This window comes from Ochotona princeps, chromosome 12, assembly GCF_030435755.1.
Source record: "Ochotona princeps isolate mOchPri1 chromosome 12, mOchPri1.hap1, whole genome shotgun sequence".
In the NCBI taxonomy this organism is placed as follows: Eukaryota; Metazoa; Chordata; class Mammalia; order Lagomorpha; family Ochotonidae; genus Ochotona; species Ochotona princeps.
Genome location: NC_080843.1, coordinates 69,756,468 through 69,778,175, shown reverse-complemented (window position 1 = coordinate 69,778,175; position 21,708 = coordinate 69,756,468). Strand labels below are relative to the sequence as shown.

Genomic DNA, 21,708 nt, shown 5'->3' with positions numbered 1-21,708 from the left:
GCTCACAGACAGAGAGGGCTAGAACGCGACAAAAGCGTAAGTGGAGCAGCATAGAACTACAGGGAGAAGAACGTGAAGTTCCCTGGACAGTGTGGAGCCAAAAAATCCACACAACTCAGAAGAGCAACCAGGGAAAAACAAAGCAAAGGACAGGGAAGACGACTTTCCGCTCCTGACCTGCTGAGTCACCTCTGAGGGCAGACGCTGAAAGCCGCCGAACCCACCCAAAGACCGACCTGAAGACGCTGTGGCCGTGAGGACCGGAGGTGATTGGGACCCGCTGGCATCTGCTCACCCTGGTCACCAGGACTCGCCAGGACCTGCCCCGCTGCGGACACCAGGACCCTGAATCACCGGGACCCGCCGGCATCTGCCCACCCTGGTCGCCAACCCCCGGGACCTGCACCAGCCGCAGCCTCCAGGCTCCATCGCGACCCGCGCGGAGACCAGCAACGGACGCAGCAGTCGGGAGACGCACTGGCGGCCAGGATTCCCACCAGAGGAAGAGGCAGACTGCAAGAACCTGAGGTTTGAGTGAGTTGGGTGGGGACAGTGGTGGGTTGGAGGCTTCGGGAGTTGGCCCCCCAGGGGCACGGACAGAGCCTGAACACAATTGGCCTCCCCGCCCCTCCCCCCCCCCAGGCTCCAGCCTCTAGAGACACAGGGCGAGTGCCTTGAGACTGCCAAAACTGTGTCTGGGAGAAAGGCAAAAGGCACACTGGATACTCCCCTGTGCCTTTGCGGTGTGGCACTCAGCTGGGCGGTGCTATCCCACAGGAACCCAAGCACGCCTCTGGGCTGGGCAGTTCCCTGCTAGCGCAGGGGCGGTCGGTCCCCTGCAAGTGCTGGGGTGGGCGGACCTGCGCAGGAGGCGTTTCCAGAGAGCACCTGGAACACGCCCTATAGTCCCTTGCTCCGAGCCCTGTGATCCAGTAAACAGGGTGCGCGCACAGAGAGTGCCTTCACTCCCCCACGCCCTGTGGTAGCATACCTGTAGGGGACGAGCTGAGAGTGTGCTTTGAATCCGCTGGGCCCTGGAAGAGGCGCCCTGAGGTCCAGTGTTCTGGAGACGCACCAAAAGTGCCTTGAAAATTCCCACACCCTGCTACTCCACGCCTGCAGACTCCGATCTCTACAGGATAGTGCTTGGAGACCCCTCAGCACACTGGTGCCTAGGTCTCTCAAAAAAGAAACACTAACACAATGGGAAGAAATACCAGAAAAGGTAATGATCCAGATGAGAGTGCCAACACCCTACCAATAAAGGATCGAAAGCCAATGTCTATTTCGGAGATGCGAGATGAAGACATAGAAGATCTACCAGACAAGGAATTCAAAAAAATAATGTTAAAATATGTCAGAGACAATGAGAAGAATTGGGAGGACTTCAAGGAATTCAAGAACCACATAGCCTCAGAAATACAACAAATGAAAAGTAAAATCCTTGACTTAGAGCACAAAATTGAGAGCCTAACCAACAGAACAAATACAGCAGAAGAGAGGATCTCTGAAACGGAAGACACACAAAACGAACACACCCAGTTCATGAAACAGCTGGAGACAAGTCTGAACAAAGCCAATAAGACCATACAAGAAATGAAAGACAACCTCAGAAAATCAAATATTAGGATTATTGGCCTTCCTGAAGGAGCGGAAAAAGAATCAGGAATGCAAATGGTGCTCGACGAAATTATACAGGAAAACTTTCAAAACACTTGGAACATGAATCCAGCTCAAATCCAGGACGGTCAGAGGACTCCCAGCAGATATGACCCAAAGCGATCTTCACCCAGACATATGGTGCTCAAGTTCCACTCCAACGAAGACAAAGAAAGAATCCTGAGACAAGTACGAAGCAGAGAAAAGATCACATACCGGGGAAAACCAATCAGGATCACGGCTGACTTTTCTGAAGAGACCTTACAAGCAAGAAGAGAATGGACAAAGATCTTCCAAATCCTGAATCAGAACAACTGTCAACCAAGAATATTGTACCCAGCAAAGATCTCATTCGTATTTGAGAACGAAATCAAATACTTCCACAGCAAAGAGAAATTAGAAGAATATGCCAGCACAAAACCAGCTCTACAAAATCTCCTTAGAAATGCACTAATTCCAGAAAAAAAGGAGGTGAATCATAAGCAAAGATGGCAAACAGGAAGGTCTCCCCACTAAAGTCCACACAAGGAAGGGCAATAACACAGATATCAACACCCACAAAAACAAGTATGGCAGGGCAAAATCACAACCTCTCAATTTTAACTCTCAACACAAATGGCCTGAACTCACCAATCAAAAGGCATAGATTAACAGAATGGATTATCAAACAGCACCCAACTATCTGTTGCCTACAAGAGACACATCTAACCAGAAGAGATTCAAAGAAGCTGAAAGTGAAAGGTTGGAAACAGATATTTCATGCCAATGGACGAGAAAAAAAGGCTGGGGTAGCTGTCTTAATTTCAGATGATGTGGACTTCAATCTGACACACATCAAAAAGGACAGGGAAGGACATTATATATTGGTGAAGGGACTGATCCATCAGGAAGTAATTACCATTGTGAACATATATGCACCAAATTCAAACGCACCTAGCTACGTGAAGCAATTACTCACGGACTTAAGGGGAGACATAGATATGCACACAATAATAGTGGGTGATCTTAACACCCCACTAACAACTATAGACAGATCAACAAAACAAAAACTCAACAAAGAAACAACAGAACTCATACAAACAATAGAACAACTGGACTTGGTTGACATTTATAGAATTTTTTACCCTAAGGCCACAGATTATACATTTTTTTCAGCAGTACATGGCACCTTCTCCAGGATCGACCACATGATAGGACACAAAGCAAACCTAAATAACTTCAAAAAGATAGGAATCATACCATGTACCCTCTCAGACCACCACGGAATGAAGCTGGAAATCAGCAATTCAAAATGCCCCAGGAAATACAGAAATTCTTGGAGGCTGAACAATATGCTACTAAACGAACAATGGATCAGAGAAGAAATTAAAGATGAGATCAAAAAATTTATGGAAACCAATGAAAACTCTGACACAACATTCCAAAATTTGTGGGACACTGCCAAAGCAGTGCTACGGGGTAAACTCATCGCAATTGGAGCTCATGTCAAGGCCCAAGAGAGGCGCCAAATACAGGAACTAAACACACACCTCCAGGAACTGGAAAAACAACAGCAGAAGAGCCCCACACACAATAGGAAACAAGAAATCATCAAAACAAGGGAGGAAATCAATCAGATAGAAATAAAAAAAACCATACACAAAATCAATGAATCAAAAAGCTGGTTTTTTGAGAAGATAAACAAGATAGACACTCCACTGGCCCGACTGACAAAGAAAAAACAAGAGAAGGCAAGAATTAACAGCATCAAAGATGAAAAAGGCAACATAACAACAGACACCGCATCCATTAAGGCCATAATCAGAAATTACTACAAAGCACTGTACTCCAACAAATCAGAAGATCACCAAGAAATGGAAAAGTTCTTAGACTTCTACCACTTGCCAAAACTTAGCCCAGAGGCAACAAACGACCTGAACAAACCCATAACTGAAGTAGAGATTGAATCAGTGATTAAAGACCTCCCAACAAGGAAAAGCCCAGGCCCAGACGGCTTCACTCCAGAATTCTACAAAACATTCCGAACAGAGCTGACCCCAATCCTCTACAAACTCTTCAAAACAATAGAAAAAGAGGCAACCCTTCCAAACTCATTCTATGAAGCCAACATTACCTTAATCCCAAAACCAGACAGAGAACTAACAGAGAAGGAAAACTACAGACCTATCTCTTTGATGAACATTGATGCTAAGATTCTCAACAAAATCCTAGCCAACAGAATTCAAAAACACATCAGACAGATCATTCATCCAGATCAAGTAGGATTCATCCCTGGAATGCAGGGATGGTTCAACATTCGAAAATCTATAAATGTGATACACCACATCCAAAAACTGAAAAACAAGAATCACATGATAGTATCAATAGATGCGGAAAAAGCTTTCGACAAAATCCAACATCACTTCCTACTAAAAACCCTAACCAAGGTAGGCATAGATGGAAAAATCCACAACATAATTAAAGCAATATATGAAAAACCCAACGCCAGCATCATACTGAATGGAGAAAAGCTGGAACCCTTCCCACTGAGATCTGGAACAAGACAGGGATGTCCACTTTCTCCACTACTATTCAACATAGTCCTAGAGGTACTCGCTGAGGCCATAAGACAAGAAAAAGAAATCAGAGGAATCCAAATGGGAAACGAAGAAGTCAAGCTCTCACTATACGCAGATGATATGATTCTTTATGTAGAAGAGCCAAGAGACTCAATACAGAGACTGCTAGAACTTGTACGAGAGTTTGGTAGAGTGGCAGGGTACAAAATTAATGAACAAAAATCAACAGCCATAGTGTATGCGAACAGCCCCAAGATGGAAAAAGACTTAACCAGCAAGATACCATTCAAAATAACAGAGAAAAGTATGAAATATCTGGGAATAAATCTAACCAAAAATGTAGAAGACTTATTTGAAGAAAACTACAATCTGCTTAAAAAAGAAATTGAACAAGACCTCAAAAGATGGAGTAATATCCCATGCTCCTGGATAGGTAAAATCAATATCATTAAAATGTCTATACTGCCAAAAGCAATATATACATTCAACGCAATCCCAATCAAATTGCCCAAAACATTCTTCACAGATCTGGAAACAATGATCCAAAGGTTCATCTGGAAGCACAAAAAACCACGGATAGCTAGAACTATCCTGAAGAACAGGAAGTTAGCAGGGGGAATCACAGTTCCGGACCTCTGGACATACTATAGGGCAGTGGTTATCAAAACAGCGTGGTACTGGCACAAAGATAGAGAGGAAGATCAATGGAGCAGAATAGAAACGCCAGAAGGAAACCCACACAGATACAGCCAAATAATCTTTGACAAAAAGACAAACGACAACCCAGGCAAATGGGAAGGTCTGTTCAATAAATGCTGCTGGGACAACTGGTTGATAGCCTGCAGAAACAAAAAAATAGATCCACATCTCTCACCATACACTAAGATCAGATCTAAATGGATAACAGATCTAAACCTACATCCAGAAACCTTCAAACTTTTGGAAGAAAATGTTGGAAACACACTGGAACACTTAGGGGTAGGCCCTCACTTCCTAAAAAAGACTCCAGATGCAGTAGAAATCAAGACCAAAATAAACAATTGGGACCTCATCAAACTAAGAAGCTTCTGTACAGCTAGAGAAACAATCAACAAAGTAAAAAGGCAACCCACAGAATGGGAGAAGATCTTCGCACACGACATAGGTGATAGAGGGCTAATATCCAGAATATACAAAGAGCTACAAAACAACCAAAATGTCAAAACAAACAAGCCACTCAAGAAATGGGCACGGGAAATGGGCAGACACTTCACAAAGGAACAAACCCAAATGGCAAATAAACATATGAAAAAATGCTCAAGTTCCCTGGCAATAAGGGAAATCCAAATTAAAACATCAATGAGGTACCACCTAACGCCAGTAAGACTGGCCCACATGAATAAAAGCACCAACGATACTTGTTGGCGAGGTTGCGGGGAAAAGGGAACCCTACTCCACTGCTGGTGGGGCTGCAGGCTGGTACAGCCTCTATGGAAATCAGTATGGAGAATATTCAAACAACTCAAATTCAACATACCGTATGATCCAGCAATAGCACTCCTAGGAATATATCCAGAACACTTGTTCTATGAGAAACCAACATGTACTCCTATGTTCATAGCAGCACAATCAGTAATTGCAAAAACATGGAAACAACCAAAATGCCCATCAACAGAGGATTGGATAAGAAAGCTATGGTTCATCTACTCCATGGAATACTACTCAGCTATTAAAAAAAACAAAATGCAGTTCTTTGTGGCCAAATGGGCCAAACTAGAAACCATAATGCTAAGGGAAATGAGCCAATCACAAAAGGTTAAATACCACATGTTTGCCTTAATTTAAGATGATATGATGTTATGTATAACATGTTATGTTTTGAATGTTATATGTTGTGTATAAACTAAAATTGAAGTATAGGTGAGGTGGTCACAGAAGGTGGCTGGGAACCCGCATTTACTTTTAACATATTGGTTACTCATTACTATGTCAATTAATTCCATAATGATGTAAATTTTTGCTGATGGTATGTTGGAGCTTTCAATTGACTGGGATGATACTCTGCTGGCTCTGTCATCAGACCAGAGAGGGTATACCTAAGAAACCGTTGAACTTGACGGGACAATAAGATGCTGGACTCTATGTTTGGTATACGCTTGCAATGGGGAAATCTCAACTGAACTTGAGCTGTGGTTATGCAATAAGGTGGAGGAATCCACCATGGTGGGAGGGTTTGGGGAGGGGTGGGGAGAACCCAAGTATCTATGTAACTGAGTCACATAATACAATGTAATTACTGAAGTTAAATAATAAATAATTAAAAAAAAAAAATTTAAATGTTACTGTGGAAAATCAAAAAGGAGTTGTTAAAAGACAGAGGAAAGGATTGGGAATGTGGCACTGCTTTGATCTCCAAATCAGTCTGTTTTGAAATACATGTGATTTTGCAAATACTTAGAGCAGTAAGTTAAGGAAGGCAGACCTTAGCTAAAATATTTTACTTATATTCTATAAATTGTATTTGATAGTTAAAAATACTGAAATACTATTGTAATCTTGTTTAATATTGTGAACCCGTTATCACACACTTTCCATTTAGGTGATTTTATAGTAGTCAATATTAGTGTAGCTTATTCTCTTCAACTGTTATATAATAAAAGTATTTTTAATTATAGGATATAGTAGATTAAGAAGACACCATTATTATAAGTTATAGAAATTATCTGCTATTTCAAATGTTAACATATAGGGAACTCGGGAAGAAGTCAATGTGATTAAAAATTGTTTATTTTAGATAAAAAAAAAAAAAAAAAAAAAGAACCTTCTTGAAGAAAATGATGCTACTATATGATCTATGAGTCACTGAATGATTTAATCAGAAGAAAGTGTTTTGAAGAGATGAAACTAACAGAAAACATCAAAACCCATGCAATATGGTTTCCACTGATTTTTGTTAGTGAGATGTGTCTCTTCTAGACAACAAATAGCTGGGTTTTGTTTTTTAATCCAGTCTACTAATCTGTGACGTTTGATTGAGCTTAGACCATTTACATTCAGGGTTAATATGAATGGGTGGTACTTTGGTCCTGTCATTTTAGGAATGGGTTGTTCATTGGTTTAGTCTTCTGTTGTCTTTTTACTGGGATGTTCTTCCCCTTTGCCTTTGGTTTTGCTTGGTCCTGTTCCTCTTCTCTGTCAAGAGAACATTTTAAGTATCATTTGTAGGGCAGGTTTGAACAAGGCAAATTCTTGTAACTTTTCTTCACTGTGGAAGAATTTTATTTCATTTTCAAAGACAAAGGAAAGCTTTGCTGGATAAGTTACCCTAGGCTGACAATTTTTTTCTTTTAGAATCTGGAATATGTCACTCCATTCTCTTCTTGCCTGTAGAGCTTCCTGTGAGAGATTTCCTGTGAGTTTAATTGGCATTGCTTTATATGTCAATTGATTTTTTTCACGTGCACATTTAAGGATCTTTTCCTTATGTTCAATTGAAGAGACCTTGATGATCATGTATCTTGGTGAAGATCGCTTTTGATCAAGCCTGTTGGGAGTTCTGTGCCCCTCCTGGATCTTGTTTCCCAATTCTCTCTCTAGATTAGGGAAATTTTCCTGTATTATTTCATTAAATATATTTGTAAAACCAGTTTGTCTTTCTGCACCTTCTGGGACTCCCATAACTCCTATAATGGGCCTCTTCATAGTGTCTTTCCATTCTTGAATACTTTTTTGGCCTGATCCAGGTCTGCTTCCAGCTTTTTGTTTGCTTTCCCCTGATGACAGGAGATATCTTCCAATTCTGAGATTCTTTCTTCTGCTTGCTTGCTTCATTCTATTTTGGAGACTCTCCACTGTACTTTTAATTTGCTCTACTGTGTTCTTAATTTCTGATATACCAGCCTTGATTTTCTTTATTGTTGCTGTTGCTTGTGTAAAATATTCCTTAAATTCTTTGAACTCTTGTATGTGCTTCTCATTGTTGATCAGAAGCTTTAAAATGAGTTTTCTGAATTCTGTGTGCCCCCATTTTCTCGATGTCTTCCTCAGTTAACTCTGAGGTTGGCATAGGATTTTGCTGCTTTGCAGGGAAGTTTTCAGTAATATTCATTGTGCCTTTGTCTCTTCTTTTGCTCTTGGTCGTTGTACTTCTGGTTAGCAGAGTCTTCTCCTTGGGGCAGATTTCTAAGCTGTGTCACCCATAGGTCTACAATGCAATTTTACTTATTGCAGTTGGTACACAACTTTTTGCTTGCAGCCAATTGTGCCACTCCCTCCAGCAAGTTCCAGGCCTGGGTTCTTATGTTAGATTTCCACAAAGAACTTTGTAGCCCCAACTCTTGGCTCACCAGTCTCTACCTCCTGTAATAACGTGCTGAGGCTGCACTGTTGTCTATACAACCTTTCTCCCACTTCCAGTTGCAGCAGGTCCCAGGATTAGGAAGACACCAGGTGTCCTATATAACTAGGTTGGTGGTGGCACTGGTGTTGCCAGAACCTATGGGATGTTAGGTCTGGGTGCCATACGGACCTATTTTGACGTGTACGGTGCCACAGTCGCTATTATTTTCCTATGGGACCAGTGCTTTATCCATGGATCTCAATGAGTTCTTGTGAGCTCAGCACATACATAGTTCACTGTTATTCCCTGCAGTCCTAAAGCTTTTGCCACAGTGTACAAAATGGTGCCTGACATACCACTGCTAGAGTTCTTGATCTGCTGGCCATCAGGTCTGAGGGCTATCCACACCTGTCTTGGGTGGAACCTGTAGAATGCTGTGTTGCTGCAGTTAACAGTCAAAAACGAATTCACTCCCAGCTCAGCGTATGCTCGGTCCTTTCTCTTGCCTTTGCCTTGTTAGGCAAAATGGCGCCCAATTTGGCTCTAGGGGGCTGACTGGGCTGAAATCCCTGTTCTAACACTGCCCGTTTGGGATCTGCTGCTCTGTCTCTGCTCCTGGTCAAATCAAATGGACCAGCAGGACGGACAGTTCTTTGTCTGGGTTCACCTCCCAAGCTCCCAGTGAAAGTCCCTTCCCACCTGGTTGCTGGTGGAGTTCTGGCTGCTGGTGGAGTTCAGATTGCCGTGCTGGAGTATCAGTCACTGCAACACCACACTGCTGTGTCCGCTGCTTTCCTGTGTCTGTCAGTCTCCAGGTACCCCTCTGCTGTTGTTCTGTTCTTTCCTATTTCCTAGAATGTGTCCTCTCTGCTTCATCCTGATTAAATGTTTCTGAGTCCATTTAAATGTGTCCTTACGCTATTCCGCCATCTTGATTCTCTATTTATTAATTCTTGATATTTCTTTTGCAAGGTGTAACTGAGATGAGTTTAGTTTAGAAATAGAATTAGATTATGTATACTGTGAACATCTTGGCAGTATTTATACCTCACTTTTTAATTATAAAGATGAAGTTTCTGCTTCAGAAAAGAAATTATTTCTGTGCAAAGATGTTCATCATGATTGGATAAGTCAATTTGTATTAATCTCACTATCTTTTCCTCTTTTAAAAAGATAACTGAACTGCTGACTGATGTAGAAAGGCTGAAACAGGCACTCAACGACCTTTCCCAACTCACCTACGCGAGCGGCAGCCCCACCAAGAGGCAGAGCCAGCTCATCGACAGTCTGCAGCATCAAGTGAAGTCGCTGAGGCAGCAGTTGGCCGTGAGTACCCAGAGGCGTCTCCTGGTGGCTCCTGGAGGCAAGTGTGTGTCAGGCTGCCTGAAGGATCCAGATGTACACACGGAGTCATTTTTGCTAAAAGTTGCTGATAAACTGCTTTTTTGATCATATTGATTTGGTGCACACTGTATGCCAGAAACTACATTCCTGACTCTGACTGCTGGTGAGTACCTGGCAGGCAACCCTGAGGACTCACACAGCTGGTCTCCTGCCATCTCCGTGGGGGACCATGCTCCCAGCCTGGACTGCCCTGGTACCTTGCTGCTATCAGGCATCTGCAGAATGAGCTAGTCAATGCAAGCTTTTAACTGTCTTTCTCTGTCCCTTTGCCTGTCGAATGGAAAAAGCAAATTTTATATTAAAAAAATGAAATTATTATAGTGGGTTCTAAGTGATAAAGGTTTTTTCTTAGTTCATTTGTATTGTTACAATACAACCATCTAGGAGGTTTAGAGTGAACTGAAATATTCGATGTATGTTTCTGGAGGCTGGAGAGCCACGATCAAGGGGCCACATCCCTCAAGAGGGGCTTCCTGCTGATGATCATATGGCAGGAGGAAGTGAGACAGAGCCAAAGCCATCTTCCGCTGGGACCCCAAGCCTGAGCTGGTGCAGAGCCAACTGTGCTCCACTGGGACCCCATTCCTGACCCAGGGCAGAGCCAAAGCGGTCCTCCCCTGGGACCTCAGTCCAGAGCCGTGGCAGAGCCAAAACCATCCTCCACTAGGACCCCGTGTCTGAGCCATGAGAATTAAACCTCTCCACACTGGGAACTAAGACTCCAACACATGGACTCAAGGGACACAGTCCTACCTGAGCAGGTTCAGGAAAGAGAACTGGGATTGTAGGATTTGTTTTTGAAGGGGAGAGGAGTGCTGGTGTGAATTTGTAAAATAAGTGGTGTTTTCCTAAGTAAAGGGAGGGTCTTCCTGGATAAAGCAAAAAGCAAATGGAAGCCCAGGGTAAACTTTCTGGCCTGCCTGTGAATAGGAACTGGTGTATGCACATGCGTTTCAAAATGCTTTTGCCCCAGAATAAATATGTTCCAATACCATAGTCCCTGGGGTCTTTGAGGTATGCTTATATCTGAGGCCATACTGAGGATGCCATTGATTGCTCTGATTCTCCCCTGAGGTTTTGAAGCCCAAAGTGATGTGAGGAAGGAGCTCCCTCAGTCTCAGAAGCTTGAGCTAAGCACGGTGTAGCTGTGGGCTAAGGAGCTGGGGGAGCTGTGTCCCTGACCCACAGCCGAGGAAATGTGTGTCTGCTCAGGCATTGCCTTGCGTGTGAGAAGGCAAGAGTATCCAATCGCCTAGGGTGAGTGGCATTGCCTTTACTCAGTGTGTCCCCACACACTCACTGGTAAAGGGCATTCTGTTGTTATGTGGGGCCCCTGCATCTGGCAGGTTCTGGGTGGATTGTTACGAAAAAGCAGTAGATGTGTTTTCCTAGTAATACTGCCATGTAATGTCAGGCCTAAGGGCAGCACTGTCATTGGCTGTCTTTGGGAGCATGAATGCTGATACTCTCTTCTGTCCGCATTTCTAGGATGCCAACAGACAGCACCAAGAAGTCATTGCAATTGGCCGGACACACCTTCTTAGTGCTGCGCAGGTAAGAAACTGCTTCTTCTTTAGAAATGGTACCATAGATGATAATTTAAAATAACTACCCCATATGGTTATTTAAAACCATATTTAAAAGCAGTTGTGTTTCTTTTCATCATGGGTTGCTTATATCCCAGGAAAATGTACAAATCTGCAGGTGGTCCAGCATAAGTTCATAGTTGTCTTACCAGACTTCACTGAGTACAGACAGTTTGTCAACACATAGTGGCAGCACATGCTGCGGTGTCCTTGCTGGCAGTAATGCCTGAGCTATCCGCATGATGGTCCTGGTAGTCACCCCTTCACCTGCACCTCCATGCTCCGGACCTTGTGGAACATCATTGCAGTGATCATCACAAGGCTGTCAGCCAAGAGAAGAGCATGGAGAGAAGTTTCTCGGTAGTTTAGGACTAATCTAAACGCAGAAAGGACTAGAGATGTATAAAGATGACATATGCATATAGTTGTGCTCTTTAAAGAAAAGTGTTTCTTTTAGGAGATACTAATGTCTAAGTCAGCCTTGGGTCAGTAAAGCACAGATCATGCCCTTCTTCCAGGGTATACTGAGAAGGCTATTTGAAAAACATCACACTAAGAAGATGTTTAATGTGGGACCTTAGGGAAGGGCACGGACAACCCAGAACCTATGGAACTAAATCATAAAATACGTTAAGATAAAATTGAATGTGAAGCATTGTTGTACTTAATGATTTATGAAAACCAGGTGAGAAGTGTCTCCAAAGTTCTCAGAGTATTTCTGTAAGGAAGATGAGCAAATCCGTGTGTGTTGATGGTAAACCACAGCGCGGTAAGAAGAACCATTTGGGTTGGGTGACACAGTTTAAATAAAAACATAAAAGAGAGATGGAAGGCAAGGAAAGAAATATAAAGAAATTTTCAAAGATAGCTTTTAACAGAGAACCCAATATAACATAATAAACAGAAATCTGAAAGTTAATAGGCTGGCATTTTCTATAAGCAATGGAGATAAAATCAGCATGAATGAATTAGAAGATGATAAGGTTCAGTAGGTACGAAGTAGGCTGGAAGTTTAGTTTATTGCAGTCCTGAGAGAAGCCTACTGGTTAACCGTGGAATAGGATGATTGGGAAGGAAAAAAGGAAAGTGCAGATCACTGTAGTAGGACAGATGAGGAGGTCGTCGTGTTGGCCACCGAAAGAGGCAACCACCCAACAAGCCTTTCTACTTGCACAGTAAGCACTGCTGAAATTCGAAATGATTTTCAAGTGAATCATAATGAATCATAACAAAAGCAATTGGCCTTGGAAATAATCTTGTCTCCTGGCATCATAAAGTTACCTAAGACAATCAGATAGGCCAGCTGTGGTGAATGTTGGAAATTTAAGCACGCTAATGTTGAAGAAACAAATTTGTAAGCCAAAGTTCCATAAACAGGAAATGTGCTGAACCGTATTCTTGTACTCCAGTAAAAACAAAACATAAATGAAGCGGGTTTGGAAGCCTATCATATTAAGTTCCCTTTAATCATTCTCTTACTGTTTTTTTTTTAATTTATGGGTTTTTTTTTTGAAATCTGTGTGGCGGGAGCAGATATTTACCATAACTTTGAAATGCCTGTATTCTGTGTTATGGTGGGTGGATTCTATTCCTGACTCGAGCTTTTTGTCACTGTTGACCTGAGGAGGCAGCAGGTGATTGCCCCAATAATTGTTTCCTGCCAATCCTCTGGGAGACCTAGAATTCAGTTCCTGTCTCCTGGCTTCCACCCCAACCCAGCTTTGATCACGGCAGGCACTTGGGAATGAACCAGGTGATGGATGTTCACAACTATTCTGTCTTCTCTGCCTGTCAGATTAAAACATGTATATATTAAAATGTGTTATACATTTAAAACATACATGTATATATATATATATATATACACACACACGTGGTTAATATTCATGTCAGAAGACAACTGTGTGCATGTAGAGTGTAAGATGTATTGCTATAGAAGGAAATTCCATAGGATTTTGTGCAATTAAAAATTGAGCCTGGCTTTTCACCCAGCAAGGTTTTTCTTGGGATTCTGTCCAACAGGTTGGGACTATCTCAAATGTTCTTCATTAGGGCAAGAAGACACACATTTTAAACATCCCTAGAATATGATACTGCCTAATAATTAAGTACCTGTAGGAAGTGTTTTTTAAAAGCACATTGCAAAGTGATAATGACATGTGGTTCTGTTTATGTAAACTATGTGGCTATGGGGATTTGTTTTTCTTCAGTCACTCTTTTGAATGAAAACAAAAGCTTGAGCAGCAACAGAAAAAGTCCTTGTTTACTTGCTAATCACTTAGGCTGCTGGAACCATTACTAAAACGAAAGGGGGCAGAGTGTCCATCTATTTCCTGTTAACTGAAATTAAGAGCAATCGTGGCGTGCATGATTTATGAATTGACTTTCTTAGTCACCGTGACAGAGATTCAGTCGTGCTGTGTGACAAAGCCTTGTCTGTAACGTTCTCACTCTCTCCCCTTTCTTGTGTCTCTCCAGGGTCACATGGATGAGGATGTTCAGGCAGCCTTACTTCAGATCATACAGATGCGGCAGGGGCTCGTGTGCTAGCAGCCGGCTACGAGCAGCCAACATCTGCCTTTCCCTTTGGTACTGAATGTTCTGGGTGCAACTGCGCGGCCTTCCCTGGCATGTCCAGGGCTGGAGCAGTTAAAATAAAATGTATTTGTTCCATTTGTTGGTCCTTTTCATGAAATACATATGTTACTGAGGTTTTCATCCATTAAAATCTTACATTTGTGTATACTAATAGTAGAGTGAAGCCAGTAGCTTATCAGGTTGGTTCTCAAGAATGCGTGATTACATTTGTTTAAGTCTGTGAGCTTCCTTGTTATCCCTGAGCCATCAGAGTGGGTCCATAGGGAAAAAGGATTTGGCTCAAGTCATTTTAAAGATTTCTTTCAGAAGAGTTGGTTCAGTGGGTGCCACTTTTAAGGGGATCAAAAAGCCTTTCAGATCCGCAGTGGAGCCGTGAGACCTACTGGAGTTTCAGGGACAGCCTTGTGACCTGGCTGGACAGGTTCCATCTTTGTGGCCGCTTAGTGAGTGCCTTTGAGTTCTTATGCTCTTGACTTTGATACGTTTTTAAATACGTTTTTTTTCATAAGTGATTACATTTGAGGTTAAAAACAACCAAGGGTGTAATGTATCAGGAATTTATAATAAAATGGCTTTAAAATCTGTAAAATGATTTAAAATTTTACTTGGGGAGACTTTTCTTGCCATAGTATTTGAAGAACTATGATAAATGATATACTAGATTGTTCAAAGTGGCAAGAGCTTTGCACTTTTTTTTTAATCAGTCATTTTGACATTTGCTCCTGTAGTAGTGACGCTTGAACCTGCATCCTCCATGTTGATACTTTTTTATAGGAAAGTAATACAACAGTAATGTGAAGTACAATTTTCCTACAAAATGAGCCTTAGGGAATTGTTTTGGGGAAAGGGCCTTAAGATTTAACCTAAAAAGTATAATAATATGGGCCCAGTGGCTAAAGTCCTCTCCTTGAACATAATGGGATCCCATATGGGTGCCAGTTCTAATCCCAGCAGCCTCGCTTCCCAGCCAACTTTTTGCTTGTAGCCTGAGAAAGCAGTTGAGGATGGCCCAAAGCCTTGGGACCCTGCACCCGTGTGGGTTTGTGGCTCCTGGCTTCGGATCAGCACAGCACCAGCCATTGCGGTCACTTGCGGAGTGAATTATTGGACAGAAAATCTTCCTCTCTGTCTCTCCTCCTCTCTGTATATCTGACTTTGCAATAATAATAAAATAAGTCTTTTAAAAAAGTATGATAATATGGTAAAATTTAAGAATAAAGCTTGTATAGTAAGAAAATAATAAAACTGGACATGTTTATAAGAAAAAATGTAACAAGCACTTGTTATTACCTGCATCTCATTAAGAAAGATTTACATGTCTTATTATTTGTATTCATATTGTATGTACTACTTACATTGAGACTTGGTAACTTGACTTTAAGCAAATAATTGAAATAATGGATCATTTCTGCTGAATTTTCCAAGGACTGCAGTAGGTGCCGTAACAGTGATCTGTGTATCCTGAACCAAGTTTCTGATTCTGTCTTAATAAGGAAAAGGAGCATCATGATAGATCCTCATGGCAAAGAACAATCCAGATAGCAAGGAGAAGTCAAACTCAGGTATCCTCTTCCTTCTTCATGTAGGCGTGAGCAGTTTGCATTGGCTTCGATCGGTCTGGCCCATGTGCGTGTCAACACCTGTGGAACTGATACAGCAAAGGCCTAACCTGAACACTCACATTCAGTTTCTATTTTCCTGGAATGGGAGCTTGTGTGTATTTTTATCTTCAACCAATAGTAAAATGTTTTCTGTAGGATGTTGTTTTGAACATCTTTATCAATGCTTACAAGTCAGAGGAGCCCATTGGTTTGTTATCTTTGGGGAATTTGGAGTAGAATAGAGTCCCAAGTACAGATGATGATTTCCACTTTTAGTTGGCGCTAGCTTCCCAGGTAAACAGTGGAAGAGTGGTACTGGCTCGGCCATTGTGTGTTCTGAAGAAGACCTGGGATCTGAGCTGTGGCGCAGAATCAGGAGGAGTAGTTGCTGCCTAAGCGTTTGTGAGGATTCTGGTGAAGGTCATGAATTCCTGTTGGCATACAGTCCTCTGTTGAAAGCTAAATTGTTCTTCTATTGACATTTTTCCCCATTGTTCATATGTTATGAGAAAAGTTATTCCTTTAGACAGAGGGTCAGGGTCAGAAGGGGCTGGAACTGTAAGAAAATCCAAGTAAATATGTTGACAGTGTTAAGACTGCAAGCTGCTGTGCCTCCCTGGCAGCCAGGCAGGGCCCTGGGACAGACCACATTTGCTGCTGGTCAGTGGGCCCAGTACCTTGGTACATTTCTGTGGGCTAACTCAAGGACCTCTATTATGTAATCCTGTATAAATGGATTCAAACCTTGTAGGCTGCTGCTGCCTGAATAAAGAATGATCCATCTGCCAACAAGTCCATGACTGTTCTTTCAGTTCTGGCCCTGCGTGCCTCAGTGTCCCCCACACCCCTGGCCAGGTCTGCCACAAGGATGCTACTCTCATCAATACGGTAATTGCTTCCTATACCTATTTTTTTTAAAATTTCTAGGTAAATTAGCTTAGTCTTTCTCACAGACTGCCTCTTCCACAAGCTTTTTTTTCCTTTCTGACCCTGCTGTATTTTGCAGAGTTTAACATTTTCTATTGTTCTAACTATGTGACCTCATTGCTCCTTGCAGAATCTTCCAGGTTTTGAGCGGGAATATGTCCCGCATTGCAGGACTGGCTTTCCACTAACAGATTTTACACACATGCTTCTTACCTGCCTCTCTGAGGTGGTCCTGCAGTGCACTAGTTTCACAGTAGAAGAACTGGGAATTATTTTTCATATGCCTGGTAATGAGGTATTTCAATGCCCACATACATGTCTGACTTTAGATGGCACTGGTCATAGCTTCCTGTGACATCTGCAATTTTTGGATAGTCTTGCTAGAAGTTGTACCACCGCAATGAACACCTCACTCAAACCTGCACATGCACTTGGCCAATAAGGTAGATCTTAAATCCTGACCCCTAAATGTATGACACCATTATGCCTATCAAGTTTTAATCCCATCAGTGTAGCGGGTTACAACCTTCAGTGAGAGGAAAGGCAGTCTCAACCACAGCAGGCCAGTGACCGTTTGGTGTCCTTTCTTGTCAGTGAAGGGTCCATCAGTAACAGAACACAATTGGCTACTTTTCCCTGGGTCTGTCTTCACTGCCCTGAAGGCTGCACTGGAAGCGCATTTTCACATTTAAATTGTAGACACAATAGAGCAACTCTAAGGATCTGGACACAGCTAGTGATGGGGTCTCACAAAGTGAAATTTCCTGAGGGCATGACCTTTACAAAGGTCTTCTTCATATTCTTACAGCCTATGAGAAAGCCACTTCCTGATGCCACTATGAGATGGCTCAAGTCTGTGGTGGTAGCTATTCACAGGTGGAAAACATGCTTCAACGGCTTTCCTCTTGTGAGGTCTGCCTTTCTCCAGTCCTGCTGTGTTCTGTGTGAACAAAAAAATGCCCTTTGCAATACCAGCCTAGCTGCGTCCCTTGGAGCGCAGGAGCCCAGTCCTTGAATTGTCCCTACCTTCTCTGCATCTTTTCACTTCCTGTAAAATCCATCTAGCATCCTTGGCTGATCGAAAGGTGTATTCTCTCGAGTTGGAAAGCTTTTTAGAAAAACAGAATTGTTCCAGTTGGTCTAAATCCTTTAGCTGCTTTAAACCTGTTTTTATTATTCTCATCAATTTTTATATGACAAAAAAAAAAAAATCCCCGAGCCCCTGTTTATCTAAATGTAAATGTATCTGTTGGAGTGTTCGAGAATATTTGGAATCTGGTTGTCCTAAAGACTGTTTGTGATCACCAGTCTTTGGTATACCATAGCCAGTGTTGTTAGAGTATACATGGCTGTTTATCAGCGGCAGAGCCAAGAATACAACCCAGCAACTGAGAACCCAAAGGGGGCTTTTCCAACCCTGGGCACCCCACTGCATGGTTGCTAACCTGAGGCAGAGGGCCTCAGTCAGTTCCAACTCCATCTCTCCTGGCACCTAATGGGCCGTCATGCCTTTACTCTGTGTTCTCTAGGAAGACAACCAAGAAACCCAGGGAGGTGTACACATGCTTTAATGCCGCACTAGAATTGGGCTGATAGATAAGGTAGCTAGGAAAACTACAGGTCATAAGCCACAGTCCCCTACCCTGAAGAATTCTATCCTGCTTGTCAGTCGCAACACTCCCTTTCCCAGATGCCTTGTCCATCCAGGACTTGAGGAAAAGTTGCCATGTCGATCTGTATTTTAAGTTTCTTGTGGGATTTTATGGAAGTGTTCTAAAACTTACAGGTGACTACACTAATGAAAGGTTGTGCTCAAGGGTGCTCATTCCCTTTTAGTGAGAGACCAAGACTGAAGGAAGTACTGAGGAGTCATCTCAGTTCCCTCCACACCCCTTTTCTCTGGCCCACACCAGAGTGTGTGTGTGTGTGTGTGTGTGTGTGTGTGTGTGTGTCTGCTCACCTTCTAAATCAGCATGTTGTGTCCTGTATACGTGCTGGCAAGTAGAACTTCTGTAAGTACAGGGCAGGGACCTAGAGTGATTAGACCCCACCTCTCCTACTTTCGAGTTTCAGTTTACCTTTCCGGTTCCCAGCATGCCAGTTTACCTTTCTGGTTCCCAGCATGCGTATTGGTTATTCTTTAGTCAGCTCATTACAAAAAGAATTTTAGGCAGCTGGTGGGTTCCTAATAGTGAAGAGTAGAAGGCCTGGAGTATACACAACTAGGAGGCACCTGCAGTGACGTGGCTCCTTGGAAACATGCCCCTAAGCACCGTGGTGCCCTGCTGCCTCCTTGGAGCTGCCTTATTCTGGCAGGCCTTCTTCAGAGGGTAAAGGTGAGAAGAAAACCCAGAGAGATGCCCGGAAGCCCCTGGAAAGGGCAATTGCTCCTCTTTGGACACTGGTAGCTGTCCACCAGGGTCTGGCATACCGCTAGCTGCTCCTTCAGACTGGAGAGCCTGTTTTCCGCACACACACCTCAGGACATGGTGCCTGCCCTCTGGCTCTTCCATTGCTTTGGGAGAAGAAGGAGGCTTGTACATTAGGTGACTGGTCTGTGAGATGACTGGAGCAGAGAAGCCACTCTCACATTGAAGATCCACGTGAGTCTATGAGCAAAATGCCTAATTCCCCTCTCACCTTATTCCTGATTCCCAGCTCTCTGCAGTGTACTTCTGAAGGTTTTGGTGGTTTTTGTCTGATTTTTCCTCCCCTCCCCCCCCAAGCTCTGTGTCCTTTTCATTGGGCCTCCTATTTTCTTGACCAAGATTCTCTGATCAACTAGAGTTGAGGCTCCTGAACCTTAGTCTTAGGCCAGCTCTGGTCTAACTTGCAAGTCCAGTTGTAGTGAAGAACTTGCCATCCTTGACAACCATCTGCTCCTCGCCCTCAGCAGTGCCCAGGAAGGACTGGTTTTATGATCCAAGTTCAACAAATGTCCTAGTTGGTTGGCTTAGCCAGAATCACCTTGGCCCCCTGATGTTTCCTGTTAAACTTGTTCTTTCCACCATCCTTCACCTTGCTCCTTTGCCATAAATTCTCACTTGCTCATGTGCAGATTTGAGCCAGGTCTCTCCCCAACTGGAAAGAAAGCAGTGTTTCAGGGTTCCCCATACCTATCTTGGTGGCCCTGAATACAGTCTTCTTTACTGTGCATGAACAAGTTCTCAGCAATTACTTTCTGCAGCACACTCACTGTACCTTAAATCCCCACTCTTCCCAGGTACTCGGGAGTATGCTTTCATCTGCCTCAACTCCATGCAAAGATAGGCATGGATTGGAAATGGTGCAGCCAGGTCATGAATCAGACCCCACTTGGGATGCTGGTGCTTGTAGGTGGTGGATTAGCCTGGGATCCACTATGCTGGCCTCCATTTAGGCTTTTACCATCTAATTGGGATTAGTTTTATGCTATGTTTTCAGGTTACAATTCAGGTTCAGCTGCACCACTCAGGAGCCCTGGAGTGCCAGCTGTTCCACCTGAGCCCTGGATGCACTTCTGCAGCCGAAAGATCCAAAAGTTGAAATTCCAGAGCACTGAGTCCTGACAGTCTTCTGTACTTTGGGCGGAGCGGGAGCAGCCTGGCAATGGCTCAGGCCTTCAAGGAAGATCAAGACCCAGGGACATTCCCTGCTGCTCCTAGCTACAGAGAGCCCATTTGGTCTCCCCTAAGGGCCACTCAGAAATGACAGGTGGCCATGAAAGAGTTGGCCCAGGGTCAGCGGCCCTAGTCATTTCTTCATTCCTATTATTTTTTAGGTTTGGAACAATTTTTAAATACCAAAGTGGGAATGTTTTTAGATTCCTCGTAGATGCAGGAGTAGAAAATTCTGTGCCACCAACAGAGTGAGACCCTCCTGTCTCATAGGGTGCCACAGAGGCCACAACATCTAGTATCTGATGGATGTATAGTCATGATGTATAGTCATTTGTTTATTCATTTACTTATTAATTTATTCTTTTTATTGCAAAGTCAGATATATAGAGGAGGAGAGACAGAGGGGAAGATCTTCCATCCGATAATTCACTCCCCAAGTAACGGCAATGGCTGGAGCTGAGCTAATCCAAAGCCAGGAGTCAGGAGCTCTTCTGGGTCTCCCACGTGGGTGTAGGGTCCCAAGGCTTTGGACCATCTTCGACTGCTTTCCCAGGCCACAAGCAGGAAGATGGATGGGAAGCGGGACTGCTGGGATTAGAACCAGCACCCATAGGGATCCTGGCATGTGCAAAGCGAGGACTTTAGCTACTAGGCCACTGCGTTGGGCCCATGCTCAGTGATTTTCAAACACACAAAATATCTGACCAGAAGTGTTGGTGTGAGAAACCAGCAACTCTGTCCAAATCAGTGACAAGGCTAACCTTGTCCTTAAAGCTGGGTTTGGACCTAGGCTAGGGATTTACGTCATTGTCATTGACGTACATTTGTTCTGTGGGGAGAGCTGACACCCCTGGGGAGGCTCAGTGTGGCTTTGCTTGTACATCGTGGCTGTCCTCTGCTTGGGTGGGCATGTGTGATTTCAGCATATATGCATGAGAAGCGGTGTGACTGTGATGATTCGTTCTCGGAGCCAACCTGACATGATGGTGAGTGCCTATGTTTTGTCTAGGGATTGTTTCTGGGTGTGTTTGTGGAGTTTCAGAGTGAGCTCATTTGGCATTCCAGGCTCTGATTCTTGGGTCCTGTCAGGCTTCATCTGACCTGCTTGCTGTGATCCACGTGCTGCCCGAACTCTCTCTCCACTGTGCCAACGGAGGCTGTGACTTTGTGCTGCGGCAGGTCTTAAACACTATACCCACTGACATCATCCTGTAGGTTTCAAATGATGTAAGTACATCCTGAGCACCTGCTCAGGTTGCAGAGAGTAACAGGAACAAAGGAGCTTTACTCTGTTCAAAGGTCAGAGACCCAAGATTTCTGTGGCCCCCAAGGCCTTGAAGATGTTAGCTGTTGTCCTGGTACTGTCTCCACCTCCTCTGAGGACCGGGAGCCCTGCCCCTAGCATTGGAGTTTGCCCTCTGTCCTATCTCCAGCTGTAGGGTGGGTGCCCTGGCAGAC

At 43.5% G+C, this 21,708-nt stretch overlaps 1 protein-coding gene across 1 annotated transcript in view; it reads left to right on the top strand.

The window, feature by feature from the left end:
• The window catches only part of LOC131481521 (uveal autoantigen with coiled-coil domains and ankyrin repeats-like), a 46,996-nt gene extending 32,636 nt beyond the window's left edge, over positions 1-14,360 (top strand). The window contains 3 exon segments of the mRNA XM_058670554.1: positions 9,709-9,861; positions 11,428-11,493; positions 14,004-14,360. Coding sequence (XP_058526537.1) covers positions 9,709-9,861; positions 11,428-11,493; positions 14,004-14,075 — 291 coding nt within the window. The 3' untranslated portion in view covers positions 14,076-14,360.
• The last annotated feature ends 7,348 nt before the right edge of the window (positions 14,361-21,708 follow it).